Source organism: Urocampus carinirostris, chromosome 7 (genome assembly GCF_059441175.1).
Source record: "Urocampus carinirostris isolate Australia breed hairy pipefish chromosome 7, RoL_Ucar_1.0, whole genome shotgun sequence".
NCBI lineage: Eukaryota > Metazoa > Chordata > Actinopteri > Syngnathiformes > Syngnathidae > Urocampus > Urocampus carinirostris.
In genome coordinates, this window is record NC_142355.1 from 16221584 (window position 1) to 16243585 (window position 22002).

Below are 22002 nucleotides of genomic sequence, written 5' to 3' on the forward strand. Positions count from 1 at the left end.
AGCACTATATCCGACCCATGAAAGTTGCAAAATAAGAACATACAAACAGCTTCCCTTGCCCTCAGTTTTGCAGAAAAACGGGAAGACTGTGGCAGCAACATGTCGGTACAGCTTATACTATTAGTTGTTTTTCAAAGTGATGCTCACCAAAAGAAAAAAAGAACTGTGCAACGGTGTGATAGAGACTGCATTTTATATTCTAAAGACAAGGTTGTCATAATGTACAATTTTGTAAAATGTGTTTATCCGTGCATGATAATAACACGTCAAATACTGACATAAGAAACTATTTTGGATGTTAGGTTCATTACAAACTAACCATTAAACACGAACTTAGTAGGTGCCCTTTAGATGACCGTCGTCCAATCGAAACCACCTGAAGTAATCTTGGATTGGCTCCAGTTATCTGAACTGTGTAACTACTGGATGATAGCTTTTGATAAAAAACAACACATTCCCAACCCATCTACGCCCAACGACACCATCTGATTTCAAGATGTGCCATAAAGGGCAGTGTTTGACAATTTTTTATAGGGACTTAATTCCCTGTGAAATATTTTTAAAGCAAATACCCTTTCAAATGCAAATGTTTTTTGAATTGGGAATCAAGAATTAAATATATGAATAAATAAATTCATACATTCTTGTTATGTTGTATATAGTATCCTTGATTTGTATTATTTAACTAGTTTTACATACATTAGTTTTGTAAACATTACATATGTCGGCCTGGAGGGGGATGGGCGCCACCAGGCTGTACTTACACCACGAGAAATGGTACCCCTACGACCTTAATTAATAAGGGATCCAACCAATTAACCAACCAAACATTACTTTAATAACATTCATTGATTGACTGATGTTTTTCCCCATCTGTTCATCAAAATAAAAGGTTACAATAAATTCAAAATCAACAACTCTATAAAACAATGAAACAGAAAGAATAAAAGGGCTGACGGGAAAAGGCCGGACGGGATTGTGGCCCCTTCCCCCTGACAATCTAAAACGTTTTCATAGTCATTCACTCAGTACAATAATTCATTCTTATGCTCCAGAAAAAAAAATATTCTGTTTATGTAAAAATGTTTTTTTTTCTCATTGTAAAAAGAAGTTAAATTCTGTATAAAAAAATTGTGGCTCATTATTTTTTCTTATTATACTTCAAAATAAAATGGAAAATGGGCACATTATCTTATTGTTAGTTTCCTTTATTTACCCAAACTAATCATGTAATTGTAAATATATGACTTTTAATTCATTCAAATATGAGCACTTCTTCTAGAATGTATTATAAAATTTTACATACCCCCTGAAGATCTTTCACTTATTCCCATTTGAGAATCACTGATCAAGTTATTCCAGGTAAATTGTCAAAATCCAATTGGTATTGACAAACCTTTGCTTTCCACTTCCATTAAGAAGATAAGAACATGTGTTTATTTTCTCAAAGCTTAGAAAACACAGCTAGGGTGACCAGAGTAGTCGTCGGTCATCCGGACCCGTCAAAGTTTTTATGATGTCACTCCTAAAATGAGTTGGCATTGTATTCATACAAAGCACTGTTGGCCAAAGATTGATGGCAGGTTGAAATTATTTCTCTCAATAACATTGGTGCCTTTTGAATGATCTGAACCAGAACTAAGTAGCTTTTGTCCCTTGTTTTTTTTCTATACAGCATCTCAAAGAAGCAAAGAGAAGAACTGTGGTGTCAGCATGACCCACAACTTATAAATTCCTCCAGTGTGTTTGTGCTGTGACACTTCACAATGAAGCTGACAGGTTTGCTCGCACTCGGCCTGCTGCTGAGCTGTGCGGCTCAAAGGTCCACCAAGCAGTGGTCACAGCATCCCTCCAACCCTATGGGAACAGACCAATCATGCGAGGTAGACACAAACCAAAAGATACGATGTGGCCCCGCCGGCATCTCCGCTTCCCAGTGTCAAGACATCAACTGCTGCTATGATGGCAACATGTGTTTCTATGGAAAGCATGGTAGGTCAAATAATTGTATCAAATTGCTTCCTATTTAGAAAAACATTTATTTGCCATTATTGTGTTTATTCATTAGAAAACTTGTCCTTGCTTACTGTTTTTGTGATTGGACCACAACAATAAAAGGTTAGATTTGGCGCTACCTAGTGGTAAAATTGTGACAAGGGAGCAGGTAATGTCAGCTGTGGGCTCTTCACACATGCATGTCTGCTATCGTCAGGGTTGGGTAGGGTACTTAACTTGATCACTTTCAATTACTTTTGGATTACTCAAATACCAAATATGCTAAAAAAAAGACAAAAGAACTAAATATGAATTAAATTACTAAATTTTGTGCAGGCTTGGGGAGTTACGGAATACATGGAACGGCAAAAATGATGTTGGCAAGCTGTTTGGATTTATTTTCATTTTGTTTCTGTCGCATTTCATGTTAATTTTGCCGGATATCAAAGAGATTAAAGCCAGGAGAGAAAGCTTACCACGTGTTGTGAGTCATAATTTTATTCATATTTAGTTTCTTTTGTCTTTTATTAACATATTTGCTATCGGAGTAATCCAAAAGTAATTAAAGTAATCAAGTTAAAGTAACCCTACCCAACCCTGGCTATCGTGTGGCAACTACACATGAGACATGAGATTTGAGAAACCAGACTGAAAAACTTTAACTATTGTTGGGACTATTATTTTGTTTCGCCTAGGGAACAGAAAATGGAAATGACTATTGTGGTGGAAGTCAGATTATAGAATGCATACTCGGCAACACTACAATTTTATGTGTATGTCTACCGTTTTTCTCTCTTTTAAGGTATACTGTGTAATAATTGACCACTAAATGTCACTCACTGTATTGTCTAATTAAAATAAAAAAACAGAGACAAATGACTGCAGCGTTGCAGCAAGTTGCCAAACAAGGCGACGACTACTAGGTATAGATCACGCTATGTAAAAGAAATCAAAAATTCTGTACCAATGACTATTTAAAAAAATAGCATTGGTATTACACTTCATGTATTTTTGCCTGTTATTCAAACTGAATAGTATTGTACCACTAGAAGTTACTAAATATTACACATTGCTCCTTTAAAATTGCCTACAGATTAAAAAAAAAAATCTGTAATGTTTTCAAATTAAACAAAAACCCGCAAAAATCTTGACCTGACACTAGTATCTTAGTGTACACCTGTTTTTTCTTGAAGAAAGGCTAAGTCTTTGCGCATTAATAAACAGCTTCACTGATCACGAGATTTCAGTTTTGGTAAAAGGTTTGCAACTTCCAGTTTTAACCATCCTGTTGTCCATGGGTCATAATGACTGGCCACTGTGTTGTTAGACTGGGGCAGAGATTTGTCTTCCAACAAGACAATGATTCAAAGCAAAAGCTACAATGGAATGGTTCATCAAAAAACATTTCAAGGTTTTAGAATTGCCAATTCAAAGTCCAGACTTCAATCCAATTAAGAATCTATGGAAAGAATTGAAAACCTCTGTTCACAAACGCTTTCCATCCAACCTTACTGAGCTCGAGCTGTTTTGCAAGGAGGAATGGGCAAAAATATCAGTTTCTCGATGTGTAAAACTGATAGAGACATACCCTAAGCGACTTACAGTTGTAATCGCAGCAAAAGGTGGGGCTACAAAGTATTAACTCAATGGGGCGGAATAATTTTGCACACCCACTTTTTTGTTTTTTATTTGTTAAAAAGTTTAAAATATCCAATAAAGTGTGTTCCACTTCATGATTTTGTCCCACTTGTTGTTTATTCTTCACAAGAAATTACAGTTTTATATATTTATGTTTGAAGTCTGAAATGTGGCAAAAGGTCACAAAGTTCAAGGGGGCCATATAGTTTCGCAAGCCACTGTGTATATGATATATACATATATATTTATTTTTAACATTAAATTTTCCTTGACTGGACCCAACATTAAAATAACGAAATTGTTGTTTTTATTCACATTCATATGTAAGCTGTATGAAAAAGTACGAAGATTGTCCTTTAAAATTAGGACAACAGGAAAGTTAAACAAGCACATGTTCTTTTTTATAATAATATTCTGGAAACTGATTGTGTTTCGAGCATGTGTGATAAAATCAATCTCATTTTTAATGTCAAAAGGTTGGCATGTATGACAATGTTTGTAAGATGTTCTATGAGTCTAGTCTAGGTGTCACCAAATGTTTTGAAGCTGAGAGCTAGTTACAATTTATGTTATTACTCCAGTATACTGATGTTGTTACTATGTTAATATTGTTTTATTACCAGGATTTACTCATTAGAAGTAGGGTCAACTACTAAAACATCAACCTTAGTTTTCAATATGTTATATTATGGGCTCAGAATTTTGAAAGAATTGATTACGTTTTTTAAATATTTATGATTATTTATGGTAGTTAAAAAATCTAAGAAAATCACAATGACAAATCAATTAGGAGGTTTTTTCAGACCCAGTCCATCAGATACTGAGCTGTTGCCAGCAAGCACCACGCTAATAATCCACTGAATTTTGATCAATATTGTGTCAGTAGAATATGAGTTAAGCCATTTTGAAAGTTGATGCTGAGGATTGTCGATATTAGCAGAGTTCATCAGACCAATGCTAGTTCAACTCGGAAATAACTCTGTCTCATCAGCCCTTGCCATCAACTCTAAAAATGTCCGCCTAATTTTCTACACACAACATAAAATGCCGTGTTTAGAGTGGTGAGGGGCCCATGCAACATAAGTTGCACATTTTTAGAGGTGGGGTGTATCGTATGAGGTGTCCTTAAAAAAAATGAAAGTTAAATATTTTCTCCATTAAGTATATGTAAATGGGCAGCACGGCGGTGCAGTAGTTAGCGCGTGTGCGGCACAGTTCTGAGGTCATGAGTTCGAACCTGTGTGGGGTTTGCATGTTCTTCCCGTGCTTGCGTCGGTTTCCTCCGGGCACTCCAATTTCCTCCCACATCCCAAAAACATGTATGTCAGGTTAATTGGCCGGTCCAAATTGTCCCTAGGTGTGAACTAGAGAGTGAGATGTCACTCTCCCTGTTGCCCTGTGACTGGATGGCAACCAGTTCAGGGTGTCCCCTGCCCACTGCCCGAAGATAGTTGGGATGGGCTGCAGCACCCCTGTGACCCTTCTGAGGATAAGCAGTGCAGATAATGGATGGATGGATGGATGATGATGAAGTATATGTAAACAATACCCAACTGAGTTCAAAGTGCCCTTATGCTTTTTTTCCTCTGTGCCTATCTGCTCTAATTTTTTGGGGAAAACACATTAAGTAGGAAGAATGGAGGTGGTGGGAATGCTGGAGAGTGACATGATGCGGCAGTAGATCAGGAGGTAGAGCGATCGTTTTAGGATAAAGGGATCCCAGTTCGAATCCCGGCTTGTCCGTGTTACATGTCGAAGTGTCCTTGGGTAAGACGCTGAACCCCCAATACGCAGGTTAGCGCCTTACATGGCTGCACAGATCACGGCCGCTATTGGGAAATGTGAAGCACAATGTAAAGCGCTTTGGGAAGTCATTGACTTGAAAAGCGCTATATAAATGCAGATTTCATTTCATTTCATGCTCATTCCCGCAGGTTTTTTTTTTGTCTGTTTCTATTTGTTGTGTAGCATGAAAATGGGTGAAAAGGACCCTTCTTCGAGTAAAGTCCAACCGCCTACCCAAAGCCCAAAAAAATAGAAAAAGGAGAGTTTATTTGAGTGTGTCTAAGAAATGCACTTACTGGCTTGTGCATCATGAGCATGCTGAGAGAGACTGCAATGATGACTGGAGCCAGGAGATGGCGGCAATGAGTAAAAAAGTTCAAAATTCTGTAGCTTCTTTAAAGGCAAATCCAACACTTTCTAATTTGGATTAGTTGGTTAGGTCAAATTGCATTTTTACTATGCTACGTGAGTGTAATGCATCAGCACAAGAGCTACAGACAATCAACACAATGAAAGTATGCATGCAAGAGCTGCTGTAAGCCTTCGCTCACAGGCCAAATCCCCCAAAATGGAAACTTTCATATGGGGTTTTGGGGTTTTTAAGGGTTATTGTTCTATCTTCGTTATTCATTATCCATTATCCGTTTTCGGGCAGTTCATAATACGCTACAAAGCCTAAGAGCCGGGACACTTACTCTCAGCCAAAAGGCCAAGCTAAGGTCCTAGCCCTAAAGCCTTGCTGCGATCATTGCGAATGCACCGTTCCCGGAGGTACTGCAATACCGGGCCGATGCGTGGAGTGGACAGAGCAAGCTCTTATTCCATCTCCGGAATGCAAAAATCAAAAGGCCAAGCGGCCAAGTTAAGGTCCTAGCAGGCAGTTAGGCTACGATACTGCCATGCACAAAGCATTGATCGGGACGGCTATTTCTAACAGCTATGTTACAGGTCAGTGTAGAACTTAAGGGTACATCTAAGTGTGTTGATAATATTTCTGCATTCTTATTTTGTGTTCAGTGACCCTCCAATGTACTAAAGATGGCCAGATAATTGTGGTGATCAGTCGATATTGCACCTTACCGCCTGTCGACTTGGAATCCCTGTCATTCAGCTTCAATGAACCAGGGTGCGGCCCAGTCGACAGCACATCGGCCTTTGCCATCTATCAGTTTCCCGTCTCTGCGTGTGGTACTTTCATCACGGTGAGACCATTCCCACTTAAATTAGAATTTAAGAGCAAAATCGAGTGTAATGCTTAAAACCTTTTGTAGGAGGAACCAGGTGCTATCCTCTATGAGAATACCATGTCTGCTGCCTATGAAGCCGCTGTTGGACCCTATGGAGCAATCCTCAGGGATGGCCGATTTGAGTATGTGCTTATCCATCTTATTTGGGCGAACTAAGTATCAGTAGACTGTAATGATTTAATTTGCAGGTCATTTACAGGGAGATTAACCATTTTTAAGGGGGAATAGTGTTGCCTGCAACCAAGTGTAAATTCACACTGTCCGAAACACCCTCACGTACAGCTATGACCAAGTTGTTTTGACATTTAGTGATTAAGGTTTTCAGAAAGTTTCATGGGCAACAAACTAGCAATTGCAGGATCATGACTTGTGCTTCTAGCCCTTGGTGCCATTGTTTTGAAATAAAGTGTCATACCAATTTCATCTACATAATCATTGACAACAAATTGATCATTTATTTTGTAAAAAAAAATGTAGAATACAAATAACTGAATTCTGACATGCTGTGTCTGTAAGATATGACAAGATGACATCGCTACTGCCCAAAATACATGCACACTATTATTGCAGAGCTCAGTTTTGCAGACGTGATGCTGTAGATAACAGTTCAGTTTGTGGACAGTTATCTTATTTGGATGCACAGGTTATGCCACTGATGCTGTCTGCTGTCCATCTCACAGCTGTATTTTCTGTGATGTCAATAGCGTGCTGTAGTTCTGAAGCCTTTAAATAGTCTGATGTTTTAGTAGACTAATCTTTTGTAATTTGTCTAATTATATTAACCACAGGGCTGTGAATACACTATCTGTTCCTGATAGATTGGTTATTTTCCATATTCCTAAAATGCATAAACTGCACTTAGATATCATGGTCACTCACTCATTTCCAGACTACTTAACTGGACAAATTAAGTTTGATGTCCAAAGCCCCCTATAGTGACTTATGTGTTCCAGTTGAATTGGGGAAAAAACAAAACAAAAACAGATTTTTACGGGTTATGTTGCAATGTGTAGATAATAACATACATAATTTGAAACCAAACTTTGTGTGCTTCTGAACCGATGTCTTACTGCAAAAGTGTGACAAAAGATGTTATAAATATAGAGGATTATATTTTTTCTGGGGCGCTTGTTTCAAGAACTCAAAAGTGGAAGAGCATAATAGTTCCAGAGGACAAACAGTGATGCTCCTCCTCAGGGGTAAAGTTCTCACACAGATCATTTGAACCTGAATTTATAGAGCCAGATTCCCTCCTAATAAAATAAAAGTGAAAATATGTTGAGTGCCACTGTCAATGACGATACACAGTTTTAGAATATGAAATACAGCAGATATTTTTTTGTTGTTTCTATTCAGTTCTCAATGTATTGAGAATTTAAATATAATTACCGAAATACATAAATTCAAAATGAGTTTCTGAAAGTACTTTTCAGCAAATACATTTATATATACGGTGAAGTACTTTGGCGCCAATCAGTTACAAGTTTTTGGAAATTCTTTATTACATTTTAGTTAATGGTGTCCGCGTTACCTCTTTCTGTATTTTTTCTCAGGCTAGCCGTACAGTGCAGATATGCCGGCACTTCCGTTGAAGCTACTGTTCTCACGGTTGAAAAGGTTCCTCCACCCCTTCCAGTAGCAGCTCCTGGACCCTTAAATGTGGATCTCAGGCTGGGTAACGGTAAACGAACAGTCAAAGGTCGACTGCATGGTGAGTTCAAGACTGCGTCATTCTTAACGGCTTCGGAATACATAATGAACTCACCATCCTTGCCTACACAGAGGAAGTGGTCTTCAACTACTTCTACGCCGACAGTGATTTCCCTGTCACAAAGGAGCTTATGCAGCCCGTGTACGTGGAAGTTCGGATGCTCGGGAGGACTGACCCGAACTTATTCTTGACTCTTGACCGATGCTGGGCCACAGTGGGTTCCTATCCTCACAGCATGCCTCAATGGGATTTGGTGGTTCATGGGTAAGAGTAAGTGCCACTCTGACTGTACTTGATATTTTTAAGTGTTGAAAATGGACATCTAATCTTACCCTCTGATCTCAGGTGCCCATACGCAGAAGACCCCTACAAGACGAAACTGGTGCAGATCGATGCCTCATCGGGGCTTCAGTTCCCCAGCCACCATCGGCGCTTTTTCTTCAGGATGTTCTCTTTTTTATCCACCTCAGCAATTGATACTAGCAAGGGAGCAGCTGGCAAGGGAGGAGTTCAACAAGAGGGCAAACCTCTTGCACAAAAGGTATGTCAACTATGTAGAATATGGACGCTTTTTCCTTGAACATTTGTATAATTTGTAGTTTTAACGTTATTACTAAAATTATTTCTTTGTGTATGACGCGCATTTTTTTTAACCTAAAAACAAGTACTTGAAACTTCCGTGCGTGTTATACACAAGGTTTTACAATAGTATATTACTGCATTAGAGCAATAATTGATCAGTCAAAAAATATTGCTGACCACAATCGCAAAACATTGGATGCAAAGGGAATCAAACCCGGGTCGTGGAGGTGAGAGCGCCCCATACTTACCACTAAACCACCAGTGATATCGATGAAATAAAAGGCATTCGATTTTATCTCATTATCACACTATTTTTAGTCACGGGACCAGAGACGAATGGTAGAGAATGGGGAAAACAGAAAGTCCTCCTAAAAGATATAAATAAACGCAAAAAAGCATTACAAGGGAAACAAATTTTTGGGCGTATGTGATGATGAATCAGACTTTGAAGGACAATAAATAAATACATCCAAAATAAAAAAAACTGTATATTTCTTCACCGGCCATTTACAATTTATTATTCCATGGTTGCCCAGGTATATATCCATTGTGACACCACAGTGTGCAAGCCCCATCAAGGAAACAACTGTGAGCCTCAGTGCAACAGGAGGAGTAAGTATCAGGCACACTTGGTTTTTAACTGCATTTAATTAAACCATTGACAATCTGCATCTTACTTTGTTGCAGAGCGAGACCTTGGTGGTACCCAAAAAACCACGGGGGATTCTGACAGAGCTTTGGTTAGCAGTTTGGAGATTCAATTTGTTGATCCAAACTTAAAATGATGATTTACCTCACGTTGGATTTACATGAAACAAATGCTGGTCATAAAATGAAATGTTAGCGTTGAGAATAAACTCAGAAGTTACTGAGGGTGTTGTGTGAGAGTTTGTTTATTTTCAAGTTACAGTACACACAGGGAGGTTTTTAAACCCTGGCACTACGCGTATAACTTTCCTGATAGATAACTTGGAAATAGTTATGTATTTTTTCCTGATATACAGGTATTGAAGTTGGCATATTAAAAAGGAGCATATTGAATCAAAATGCCATCATTAATTGCCCCCACAAAAAGCTATTATTCTAGAATAGTTCCAATAAAATTGTTTGACAGTGTTAATACATAACATATTAAAGGGCTGAAATCTATAGATGCGTGACATGGTGGCTGTCCAGGGAATTTTTCCAGATTTAGTGATCTGTCACTCGATAATCGTAGACAGGTGGTGAATACGGCCAAACTGACTACTTGCCTGTTTGACCTGCTTCTAGATTTCCTGATTAAAGGTCTTTTTGGGGTCCATGGACCTTCAGTTCTAAATATTATAAACATATCACTCTCCTCATGTGTAGGTCCAGCGGCTTTTGAGTCCGCTGCTATTAAACCTACACTGAAATGACCCAACCTTGATCCAGAAAGCTTATGTAATTATAGACTTGTGTCAAACCTACCGTTTCTTTCTTAAGTACTTGAAAAAGTTGTGGCACAGCAGCTGAATGATTTTATATCTGAGAACAATCTTTTTGAATCAATGCAATCAGGATTCAGGGCTAACCACTCTATTGAGACAGCCCTGATTAAGGTAACCAATGATCTTCTACCAGCAATGGACTCCAGTGCTTCAACACTCTTGCTGCTGCTGGACCTTAGTGCTGCCTTTGACACTGTGGACCATAATATCTTACTAGAACGGTTGGAAAAATGGATTGGTCTCTCAGGAACCGTCCTCCTATGGTTCAGATCCTACCCCTCAGATAGGACGCACTGTGTAAAATATGGTGAAATTACATCTTAGCCCTTTAGTGGTACCTGTGGTGTTCCGCAGGGTTCAGTACTTGGCCCCCTTCTTTTCAGCATTTACATGCTTCCATTAGGTGATATTATTCGCAAGTATAATATCAGTTTACATTGCAATGCAGATGACACTCAACTATATCTTCAGATGGAGGAATCTGCCACTCTAAACTGTGGAAATGTGGAGGCCTGCCTCACTGAGATAAAAGAATGGATGTCACTCAACTTCTTGCGCCTAACTCTGAAAAGACCGAAATGTTAGTTATTGGTCCATCTAAATGCCGTGACTTGTTCTCAAAAACTGCTCTGAACATTGACAAATGTAATATCACCAAGAGTGACTCAGTCAAAAATTTAGGGGTCATCTTTGACCTCGATCTGTCCCTTCAAACACACGTAGAGAATATTAGTAGAACAGGTTTCTTCCATCTTCGCAACATTGCTAAAATTCATCCTATGCTGTCTCAGTCAGTTGCGGAGATTATAATTCACGCGTTTGTTACTTCCCGTCTCGATTACTGTAATGCACTACTCTCCGGTCTCCCAAAGTCCAAAATCAAGAGCCTTCAGCCGGTACAAAATGCTGCAGCGAGGCTTTTAACTAAGACAAGAAAGTTTGATCACATTACTCGGATTTTAGCTAGCCTGCATTGGCTCCCTGTTAGCTTAAGCTTTAAGGTTCTGTTGGTATTATACAAAATCATGCATGGACTTGCTCCCTCATATCATTCAGATTTAATTTCCCCCTATGTTCCGATCCGGAGCCTTCGCTCTGAAAACGCTGGTCAACTAGAGATCCCAAGAGCCAAGAAGAGATCCGAAGGTTCGAGAGCGTTCTCCATCCGGGCCCCGGTGCTGTGGAATGCTCCTCCACCTGAGATTCGATCTTCAAACTCAGTGGAAATGTTTAAATCTAAGCTTAAAACACACTTCTACTGTACAGCATATGAATAACCTATATTTTATGTTGATAATATCTGTGTATTATTTGCCCTCATGTAGGTTTTAGATTAAGGGATGGTGTCATAATATTCTGTAGTTTGCAATAGGCTTTGATCTGTGCAGCCCTTTGATACTCTTTGTGATTAAGGGCTATACAAATAAACATGACTTGACTTGACATGACATCCTAATAAAGTTGAAATAGAAATTAATACCTCTATCATTGAGACTTTCTACTGCCTGGCTGCCCGCGTGTTACACAATGCATGCATTCTGAGTCAGAAGACCAGCACCCAGACCTGATGTATGCTGTAATTTGGAAGCCTACTCTATTGACCAGATAATTGAAATGGGAGGCTTTGGCAGCGCTGTCCTGGACTTTTTGCACAACTTCAGTTGTTACTTATGTTTAGTGTTCATGTTGGCTATGTTTTGACTATCGGCACCCAAGCAAAATCTGTTGCAATCTGGCCAGGAAGGAGGATTACCTCATGTGTGAGCCCTTCTAATGGTTTTCTTAATTTTTGTTCATGCTGGGTTTTTTATTAGCTTTTCCTTGCCCTCATGTAAGTTTTATATCAGCAGATGTTGTAATTGTAGCCTGTGCAGCCCTTTGAGACTCTCTGTGATCAAGATATATCCCAAATAAATTGACTTGACTTAAAATAGTGTTGTAACTGGGTGGAAACATTTGTTAGCCTGGAAAAAGATGGGTGCCATCACACTGTACTTGCCCAAGACACATCACAGGAAATGATGCCCCTACAACCCAAATGGTTAAGGGATCCAGGCAACCAACCAACCAATTAAGGGCTATACAAATAAACATGACTTGACTTCCTAAAAAAGTCAAAATGGAAATTAATACCTCTATCATTGAGAATTTTAGCCCTGCCTAATGATGTGGTTCTGTTTGTCGGGTGGGACAAGATATCTGTGGAAGATATTGAATTATTAGTGTAGTCAAGTACATAGATGGTCATTTCCAAAAGTTGAAGTTTTACATAGGACTGTCACAAGAAAAAAAAAATCTAGAATACTTTTATATTCAATTTTACATTTTTGAGTCTTGTCCCTTATGTACTAGGAAATAAAATAAAAAAATAAAAATATATCGATAGAGACAGATAGACAGAGATAGATAGATAGATAGATAGATAGATAGATAGATAGATAGATAGATAGATAGATAGATAGATAGATAGATAGATAGATAGATAGATAGATAGATAGATAGATAGATAGATGGATAGATAGATAGATGGATAGAGAAAGTTTATCATTATCGAACATGCATACATAACAAAAACATGTATACAGAAATAAATGTCTGTTTGACCTCACAGTTTTTTGTAATCATACACATTTGAATATGTAGTAATGAATTGGGTTCTTTCAAAAATGGATACAACACGAAAGTGCTAACGTGTAGAAGGAACAAGCCAGTAGGAGGATCATAGTACATCCGCTACTGTCCCTATTTCTGCGGATAAGCCTCCCTCGGGCCCCTTTACTCAATTGGTTAGTCTGTGCTTTGCCATAATAACATTTATTTATATTACTATTCATTTTGTTTTTATTGTGTTTTAACTACTGTTGTGTGTCTGTGCATTTGGTGGTTTGCGTTGTTTCATGGGGATAAAAGAGGGGATTTTATTCTTTCATTGTTTATTGAATGTTTTAATAAGGCACTTTGAATGGCAACTTATTGTCTGAAAAGTCCCTTAAAAATAAATTCGACTTGATTTTGAAAATATAAGGATCATATGCTGTAGAAAATAAAAATAGCACTTTATCGTATGGTGCAAAGAGAAACATCTAAAATAGGCGTGGGTAATACTGATGTTCACGATACAATACAATGTTTAGTACAATAGAGCAGTAGTGCAGATGAGAATAGATGTGCAAATGAGTTGCTAGTTATTACTACAAGTGAAGTGCAGATATAGTAGCTGGGTATTAATCACTGTAATCCCAAAATTAACTGCCTTAACTTATTGCCCTATATTATTAGTATAAATAGAAGTTCAATGTATGCTCATGCGTGTGTTTAAAATGCAGAAACGCACTTGACGACTATTCTACATTGGCTAATGACGTATGATTTGCAATGACAACATCAGAAGTGTTAGCTAAACGCCCAACGTAATTTCACCAGTTCAATTCCAGACTTCTTCTCCAAAGTTCCATAAGAAAGTCAGCAAAAGGACTTACCTTTTGCAACTTTTTCGTTGTTTTGACATTATTAAAAAAGCCGGCTAGTCGCGTCGAGTGACGTCAGTCATTTCGGATGATTAATGATGACGTCACATGTCGTCACACTCGTAGGGGGGTAAATTTTTCAAACATTCGGCCCTCGAATTTGCAGACAAGGGTGACGCGTTCAAACGAGAGCAAGGTGACAAAATGAGGAATTAGAATGGATTGTTTTGTCTTCGTTTAACGTTTGCATTCATGAAGCCAATCGGGGTGTCAAGATTTTTGCTGTAAATGTTTTTTTTTTTTTTTTTTCAATTTTTAAGCCAATATGTTTGAACCCCCGGAGACTCTCTTGAGATACGAAACACCAATTTTAATCAGTAAAACCACCGATAAAAAGTGTACAAAGGTGAGTTTGAATATTATATTTATGTGCAAATTTGTATATTAAAATAAAAAATGGCATATATATATAAATTATATTATATGCTTGAATATTAATGACTTGAATATTATAGACTTATTTGTGCAAGGAGATACTAGTTTCACATGCATTTTTAAACTAAAAACGTATCTTGTTATTAGTGTGTTATTATTATACTATTACCAGGTTAAAATCGTTAGAAGTAAGCCAGTCAACCACTAAAACATATGCCTTGTAAAAGGGTACTGACCAATTGACATATATATATATTTTTTTTTGGGCTATTTTTTAAAATAATTTGGGAATAAATGATTATGTAGATCAATCAATCAAAATGTATTAATATAGCACTCTTAAGGCAACGATTTGCAACTCAAAGCGCTAGCATTCCACACCTTACAACCAAGAATGCCAAATAGTTTAAAATACTATTTAAAAAGATAGTTAATAACATGAACTGAACAATGTTGGGTGGCACGGCAGCTGGGTGGCTTGCACTCAGACGCACGGTGCAGCGGTCCAGGGTTTAATTTAAGCTACCATAGCCTCCCTATGTGGAGTTTGCATGTTCTCCCCGTGTCTACGTGCGTGGAACTCCTCCGGGCAACACGGCTTCCTCTCACATTCCGAAAACATGCATGTGAGGTTGATTGGCTGGTCCAAATTGTCCCTAGGTGTGAATGACTGAGTTAATTGTATGTCTGTGTGTGCCCTGCGACTGGCTGGCAACCAGTTCAGGGTATCCCCTGCCCACTGCCCGAAAATGGCTGGGATGGGCTCCAGCACCCCCACGGCCCTACTAAGCGGCACAGAAAATGGATGGGTGAACAATGTTTTGTCATCTTTTGAAAGATTTTGTTTTGTCAAAAAGCTAACTTTTAAGTCTTGTTTTTTTTGGGTGTAAGCTAGCAGTTGATTGGTTTATCTTGGTCAAATGACACATTTATTCAGGGAGTGCTATGCTTGTTGGCCATCATTTTCTAAAAAGACTGCTCCTTTGTCTACTAAAACTAATAAGTTTTTCTATTTGATGTTTAAGCGCTGTAGAATGCTTTTTTGTGTGACCTTTTAAACTATTTTGTTTACTCAAAAAGGCGTACCTTAAAATATAATTGCTTTGTCTAAGCTAGTAGTTTGGAACCTGACACCCTCTGCTGCCTGCACAGTCCTTAAATACCAGTTTTTTGATTAGAGTCGTGTGCAAGTGATGAGAAAGGGTCACTTTTAAAGGTATGGTTGAAATAATTTTTTTTGAAAATTAGATTTTCGGTGGGGAATAATTTTTGTAAAAAATTAAACTTTGGAAAGACTTTTTTTCACATGATGACTGGTAAGCATGCCCGCCTCACAGTTGGGATGTCACAGGTTTGATTCCTAGGCCTTTATTAATTTTTCTTCAGGCGCTGTGGTTTCTTCCCAAATTCCAAAAAACATGCATGGCAGGTTGATTTGTGACTCCAAATCGCATCGTAGGTATGAATGTGTGTGAAAGTTTGAATCCCTGGGATTGGCTGGCAATCAGTCCAGAGTGTCCCCTGCCCACTACACGGAGTCAGCTGGGATGAGTTCCAGCAGCCCCGTTTCACTAAATGAATAAATGAATAAAACAACTCATGTTGTATGTTCTAAAATAATTTCGCAAATACTTTTAATGAATGCTCTTAACAGGGGGGGCGTCCTTTTAAAGTAAGCAACCAACCACATGCGGACTCCCCCGTCCCTCCTCCTCCTAAAGCCAAATCTTCTGCAGCCGAAGCCCCAAGGCAGCAAAATGATGACATACTCAACCTCATCTTTCCACCCAGGTACCGTGTATTTACGTGTATTCTGTGCCAGGTCACTCCACTTCTTAAAACCTCATTTCTGTTTCATTTTATCATGCCAGGGAATGGATGGAAGGAAACCAGTTGTGGGTCCAGCAGGTTTCCAGCGCTCCATGCACTCGAGCGGACGTGGTGAACCTCGAGGAGCAACTGGACAGGAAGCTGCAGCAAAGAAGGGCCATAGAGACTGGAATATGCCCGGTCCGAAGAGAGCTTTATACCCAGTGCTTTGGTATGGAAGCCATGCTGTAAAGTTTGCATGTCCATGCTTTGCATTGATGAATTCCTCGAAAGTTATGAAATAATTATATCAGTGTCCAATGTTCAATTCATACGCTTTACTTCATCTATAAAACGAAATGTCATAATTTTAGTTTCCCACTTTGTGTAGATGAACTGATTAGGCAGGTTACCATCAACTGTGCCGAGAGGGGTCACTTGCTGTTGCGGGTCCGAGATGAGATCCAAATGACCATCGCCGCTTACCAGACTTTCTACGAGAGCAGCGTAGTATTTGGCATGCGGAAAGCTCTTCAGGCCGAACAGGACAAAGTGGACATGGAGAAAAGAGTGAGTGGCATTTTGTCTTTGGCCTTCAAGTAATCCTGTCATCTTCATTGTGAATGGTGAAATAGTGCGATGATTAAAAAAAAAGGATTATGGTTATTCCTCTGGGTAATGGCACTACAAGGGGAACTTGAGAGTTCAAAATAAGTGACAGCGATGGAAGTCGATGGTTCTTTTCCACCCACGCTGCAAGAAAACATTTGTATGTCATTAGGAGATACAGTAAACACAGTCCCTTTCAAGGCAGTGCATCAATTGAAAAAGACCTGTAAAGACTTAAATCATGTTTAGCTCATCTGCCTCAATTGAGCACAACCACTTGTTGGGGTTGACTAAACCAGCTTATAATAGCAGATAAATAATATGTGTAACCGCGGTGTACCTGTCCCACTAAAGATCCACATTCACGCTGGACTGGATGATGAGGTTTTTATTACAGTTGCTGCAAATGAATGAGTCACAGTTTCCCTGCTGGCTTTGATCTCTTTGATCTCGTTGACAGCTCGCTGTTAGACTGCCAGCAAACCATATCAAAGAGCTTTCTTTTCAGTTTACATAAAATACATTTTAGAATATCAACCATCACAATACATGTTTACATCCATTTTAACAAGATACTTTTAACAAGAGATCGTATAGTGGCTTTTTAACGTTTACAATGAATTCAACATATTTTTCTTTAGTCTGAATTTCAACCAACATCATCCTTTTTATATATCAGATTCAGATTCAGATCTACTTTATTGTCATTCTAGTACACGTGTATACAGAACGAAATGTCGATACATCTGACCCGCACAGTTTCCTCGAATGTACAGATATAAGTAAAAGTTGTATTGTATTATGGCTACGTATAGTATTTTACCATAGTGCCGATAGTGCAAGAGGAGTAGCTAACCAGATGTGCAAAATGGGCAGTCAGGTTAACAAGTCAGGTAAACAGTAACATTAACACTGTAACAATAACGCTGTAAGTACAATATATATGAGAAAAGAGAAATAATAACAATAATGAGTATAAAAACGGGTACAATTTACCTGCAAATGAATGAGTCACAACACGTGGTAAGCTTCTCTGCTGGCTTTGATCTCTTTGACCTCTATAAGGGGAATTAGCATTTTAGCACAACATGCAACGTTAGGCAAAGCTAACATAAAAGGCGACAGAAACAAAACGAAAATAAATCCAAACAGCTTGCCAACATCAATCACATTACTGTGCATGTTGAGAGATTTGTCAGCTGTGGTTTTAATGTTTAAAATTAACTTTTTGCGGAGCACCAAAAGATCGTGTCTTACCTTTGACCGCTCGCTGTTAGACTGCCAACAAACCCCGTCACATGTCAAAAGCCAAACCAAACCTTACCCCATACCAGCAGGTGGCACTGTTGGACTCATCATTGCAGGACACTTACACATAAACTATACAACATATTTCAGCAGGAATTTCAATGAAACAAAAGTTATTATTACACCCGTTACATATGTAAGTTATTTCAACAGAACCCTGTTTTTGTACTTATTTTGTTTGGTAAAATGAAAACAATCTTGAAAATGAGCAAAATGTCCATCATATATTACCTATGAATGTATTTTTATGGGGTAACGGTAATATTTTTTTTTTTTTTTGAGAAAAATGATCTGTAAATGCCAGAGAGCATATACTTTCCTCCTTTTCTAAAATATGTTTTTATCAATACTGGAAAAATCAGATACACCACAACCTAAACAATATGTCCTGAAATACAAATATCCATTAAAAAAAATCAAATCATTGACAAGTTACTTAAAAATTTAAAGAATGCAAATGTTTATGTTTATTTTTCTTATTATACTAAGGGAAAGTAAACATTTTAAAATTGAAAAAAAAAAAAACGCTACGACTGGCTGGCAACTAGTTCCCCTGCCCACTACCCGAAGATAGCTGGGATGGGGTCCAGCACCTCCGCAAGGATAAGCGGCGTAGACAATGGATGGATGGATTACACTACTTCCCAGTTTGTTTGTTTGCAAAATATATGAGGTATTTTTTAAGATTAATTCCATTACCCTAATCTTTAGACGTCATCACTCCCTATACCACATACAGTGCCAATACTATTAGTATGTAAAATTCACTTCTGCAAAAAAACCGACTGATATTTCAGGAAAATTCCAGAACAGTGATTTCCATTATATTGCATTCATTTAATGGCAATTTTCCATTACTTAAATTTTGCAACCCTGCTTGTTAAATGGCAGCTGATCCAAATTTGTTTTTGTTTTTTTAAGGCAGGTATCATCACAATTGACAGATCCAGAACAAATGGTAGACCCAATCGCGTAATGTTTTTCACAAGTTTATTGAAATATAGAGGAAAGGCAACACCAGCGATCTGGTGCTCGCTGGGTGGGGAAGCAAGCTGCTCACAGGATCGGAGTGTGTTCCGAATGCAGAAGTGGATCTTCCGGAGCGAGAGATCGTAGCGTAGTGAGACGGAAAAACAGGTCGTTAGCCGGGACAGGAGATCAGAATGTGGTCGGGGTCAGAAATGGGTCGTTAGCCGGGACAGGAGATCAAAACATGGTCGGGGTCAAAAAACGGGTTGTAGCAGGAGACAAACGGGGAAATCAGGAACGGATGAGTGGTAAACGGGTGACAAAACGGGACCGACGGGAATCAGAGTCAAAAATGCTTGCCTTGTCAAAACAGAGGTTTGATGACGGACAACAGGCGAGTGAAAAGACAGAGCTTAAGTAGGACGGGGAACCAATCAGGAAGCCCGCAGCGGCTGGCGCCAAACGAGCGGGAACAGGTGAATGTAATGAGTAATCATGACAACATTACCTTGAAATGGTACTGACAGTCCACTATTCTTTTGCACAATATACATTGGACAAGGTCCATGGTAGATAATGGGTGAGGTGGTTATTCGAATGAAAAAAAGCTGTGGTCGACAGGGAGTAATGAAAATGAAATGAAAATGTCTGGAAACACTAAAATAGTTGGTGTTTCCTCCTTAATTTGAGCTCCAACCAAGTGTTGGGATTGATTTAAACAGCCTTCTGATAAAAAAAAAATGAAATTTCGATTTCTTCAATTTGATTCGATTTTTCATGTTGACGATTGTTCTAAGATTGCCGAACTGGAGCAGGAGAAAGAACATCTTCAAAAAGAGTTACGTGATGAAAAGGCCAAATGCGACGCGATTGAGAAGACGGAAGAGGAAAAGCACGAAGTTCAAGAAAAGAAGTACACTGAGCAGATTCAGTTCCTCAAGAGGACCAACCAGCAGCTCAAGGTGATGATGTGTCACAAGCGTTTTCAAATTGATGATGTGACAGTTAAGACGTATCGTAACCGGCATTGTTTTTATTTCTGTCCCTTTTAGGCTCAGCTGGAGGGAGTTGTGACGCCAAAGTAACTGTCTAGTAGCTATTTCACTATGGAGTATGTCAAGTTTTTGTTTGGTTTTAATTGAATGTAACTTGGGTTACGATTAAATATTCAGTGTCTTTTTTAAAGAACAAATTAGAAGTGGGCAATTATTTATGCCCTGATAATCATTATTTCAATAAGTTTTACGTAGGCCTCAATGGTGCCTTGAAAATCACAAATTTGTGCAAGTGTGTACCTGATGCTCACAAAACCTAGGCACATTAAACTTGTTGGACATTTTCAAAAAAGGAGACATGGAAAAAAATCTCAAGACTCATTCCTGAAATTGTGTAATAAGTCAGCGTTTTTTATTTAGGAACCTTTTGTTAAATGAGATTTTCCCTGGACCTTTGGAATGAGCCCCAATAAAAATGACATCAGGAAAATTGTATATTTTAAAGGTTTTTTTAGGATAGGGGATTTTGACAAACCCTGGTTTCAAAGTTTGAAGTCGATTTCAAAAGTCTTCCATGAAAAAAGAACCCAAAATGGTATGTCTCAAAGACTAGTTTGACAGATTCATGCTAAATATGGAAACTGGGTACGAAAATTCAAATTCAGGGACATGTACATTTACTCAGTTTCCCCAATAGATCCCTAATTACAAAAAGTGGTAAATTCCAAATGTCTAATGGTAATCTTCCTGAGTAAGGCTTCCAAACCTTTATTTTGAAAAGCTGCGTAAATCAAATAAAATGCCACTATGAGTTATTTTCCCAATGAACATTTCAAGGGCTCCTCGTCCCCTTTAAAACATACTTACAATATTACAGCCTCCTGAGCTGAAGTTGAAAATATATATCGTACCTTAATGTGTGTTGCCAATAATGTTATATTTTATGCAAAATTACAACTGTAAAACTCTGTAAAACAAGAGAATCATGTTTTAGCAACTTTTGAATCCAAGATTCCTTAGGCGTGTCCTGAAAACAAAGGGTAGAGCCTCACACACCCATTAAAATATTCATCTCTCTTTTTCTTTTCAAAAAAACTTTTGAGGATAGTTTGGGGTTTTATTTTCACTCCAAGAATGGCTGAATCTAGTGACTCTCCAATGCTTGCTTCTGACAACCTTGAGGTCCCAGCCTTAACCTGGTTGTGTATTACCAACGAAGCCGGTTCCATCTCAGAAAATGCAGGTGATTTGTCTGCTTTGTTCGTTAAAAATGTTACTCCTGGCAGTAAGTTTGAATTTATTCATTTTTTCCCAAAAGTAAAAGAAGGCAAGAACATTTTTAGAGTGCGAAGAAATTTACACTTCCGATTATAAATGATTGTTATTAGCTGAAGTGATTAAAGGGACAGCATGTATAATTTGGCGCTTCTTAGTGGTGACAAAAAACGCCTAATTCATTATATATATATATATAGAGAGAGAGAGAGAGAGAGAGAGAGAGAGAGAGAGAGAGAGAGAGAGAGAGAGAGAGAGAGAGAGAGAGAGAGAGAGAGAGAGAGAGAGAGAGAGAGAGAGAGAGAGAGAGAGAGAGAGAGAGAGAGAGAGAGAGAGAGAGAGAGAGAGATCTTTTTTTTGAACACACTGCTATTTTGCTATTTCTCCCCCTTAGAAATCATGGAGGGGTCTGAAATTTTCATCGTAGGTGAATGTCCACTGTGAGAGAGATAAACTAAAAACAAAAATCCAGAAGAAATCACAATGCATGGTATTTTAATAATTTATTTGTGTGCTACAGCTGCAAATAAGTATTTGAAAACTTTAGATGTAGAAAACACTTAATTAATTATTATTTAGACTGAATAGAATGAAATCCAGTGAAGTAAAATTCTTTGTTTGGATGGAATAGAACAAATCCAGTAAAGTTAAGCACTCTGCGGGAGATTTCTGTGGATGTCCACTGAATTAATCCTGCACCGGCCA

General features: G+C 38.3%; 1 protein-coding gene and 2 pseudogenes across 1 annotated transcript; 2 read left to right on the forward strand and 1 right to left on the reverse strand.

Moving 5' to 3' along the window:
• The first annotated feature begins 1766 nt into the window (after positions 1–1766).
• Positions 1767–9777, forward strand: LOC148362469 (zona pellucida sperm-binding protein 4-like; annotated as a pseudogene).
• On the reverse strand, positions 6168–6284 carry LOC148362470 (U2 spliceosomal RNA; annotated as a pseudogene).
• Positions 9778–14003: 4226 nt separating the features above from the next.
• LOC148362471 (axonemal dynein light intermediate polypeptide 1-like) lies at positions 14004–20515 on the forward strand. The gene is made up of 6 exons (XM_088339900.1): positions 14004–14303; positions 15987–16123; positions 16204–16373; positions 16533–16711; positions 19825–19989; positions 20080–20515. Exons 1-6 carry the CDS (start codon positions 14223–14225, stop codon positions 20110–20112), a joined length of 765 nt encoding a protein of 254 aa, XP_088196026.1. The 5' UTR covers positions 14004–14222; the 3' UTR covers positions 20113–20515.
• Positions 20516–22002: the final 1487 nt, after the last annotated feature.

Excerpts from the sequence above, each read along its gene's own strand:
- LOC148362471 (XM_088339900.1), top strand. The coding sequence starts at position 14,223 with ATGTTTGAACCCCCGGAGACTCTCTTGAGATACGAAACACCAATTTTA. Across the intron at positions 16,712-19,824 it reads AAGTGGACATGGAGAAAAGA|ATTGCCGAACTGGAGCAGGA; the intron begins GTGAGTGGCATT and ends GATTGTTCTAAG. Across the intron at positions 19,990-20,079 it reads GGACCAACCAGCAGCTCAAG|GCTCAGCTGGAGGGAGTTGT; the intron begins GTGATGATGTGT and ends TGTCCCTTTTAG.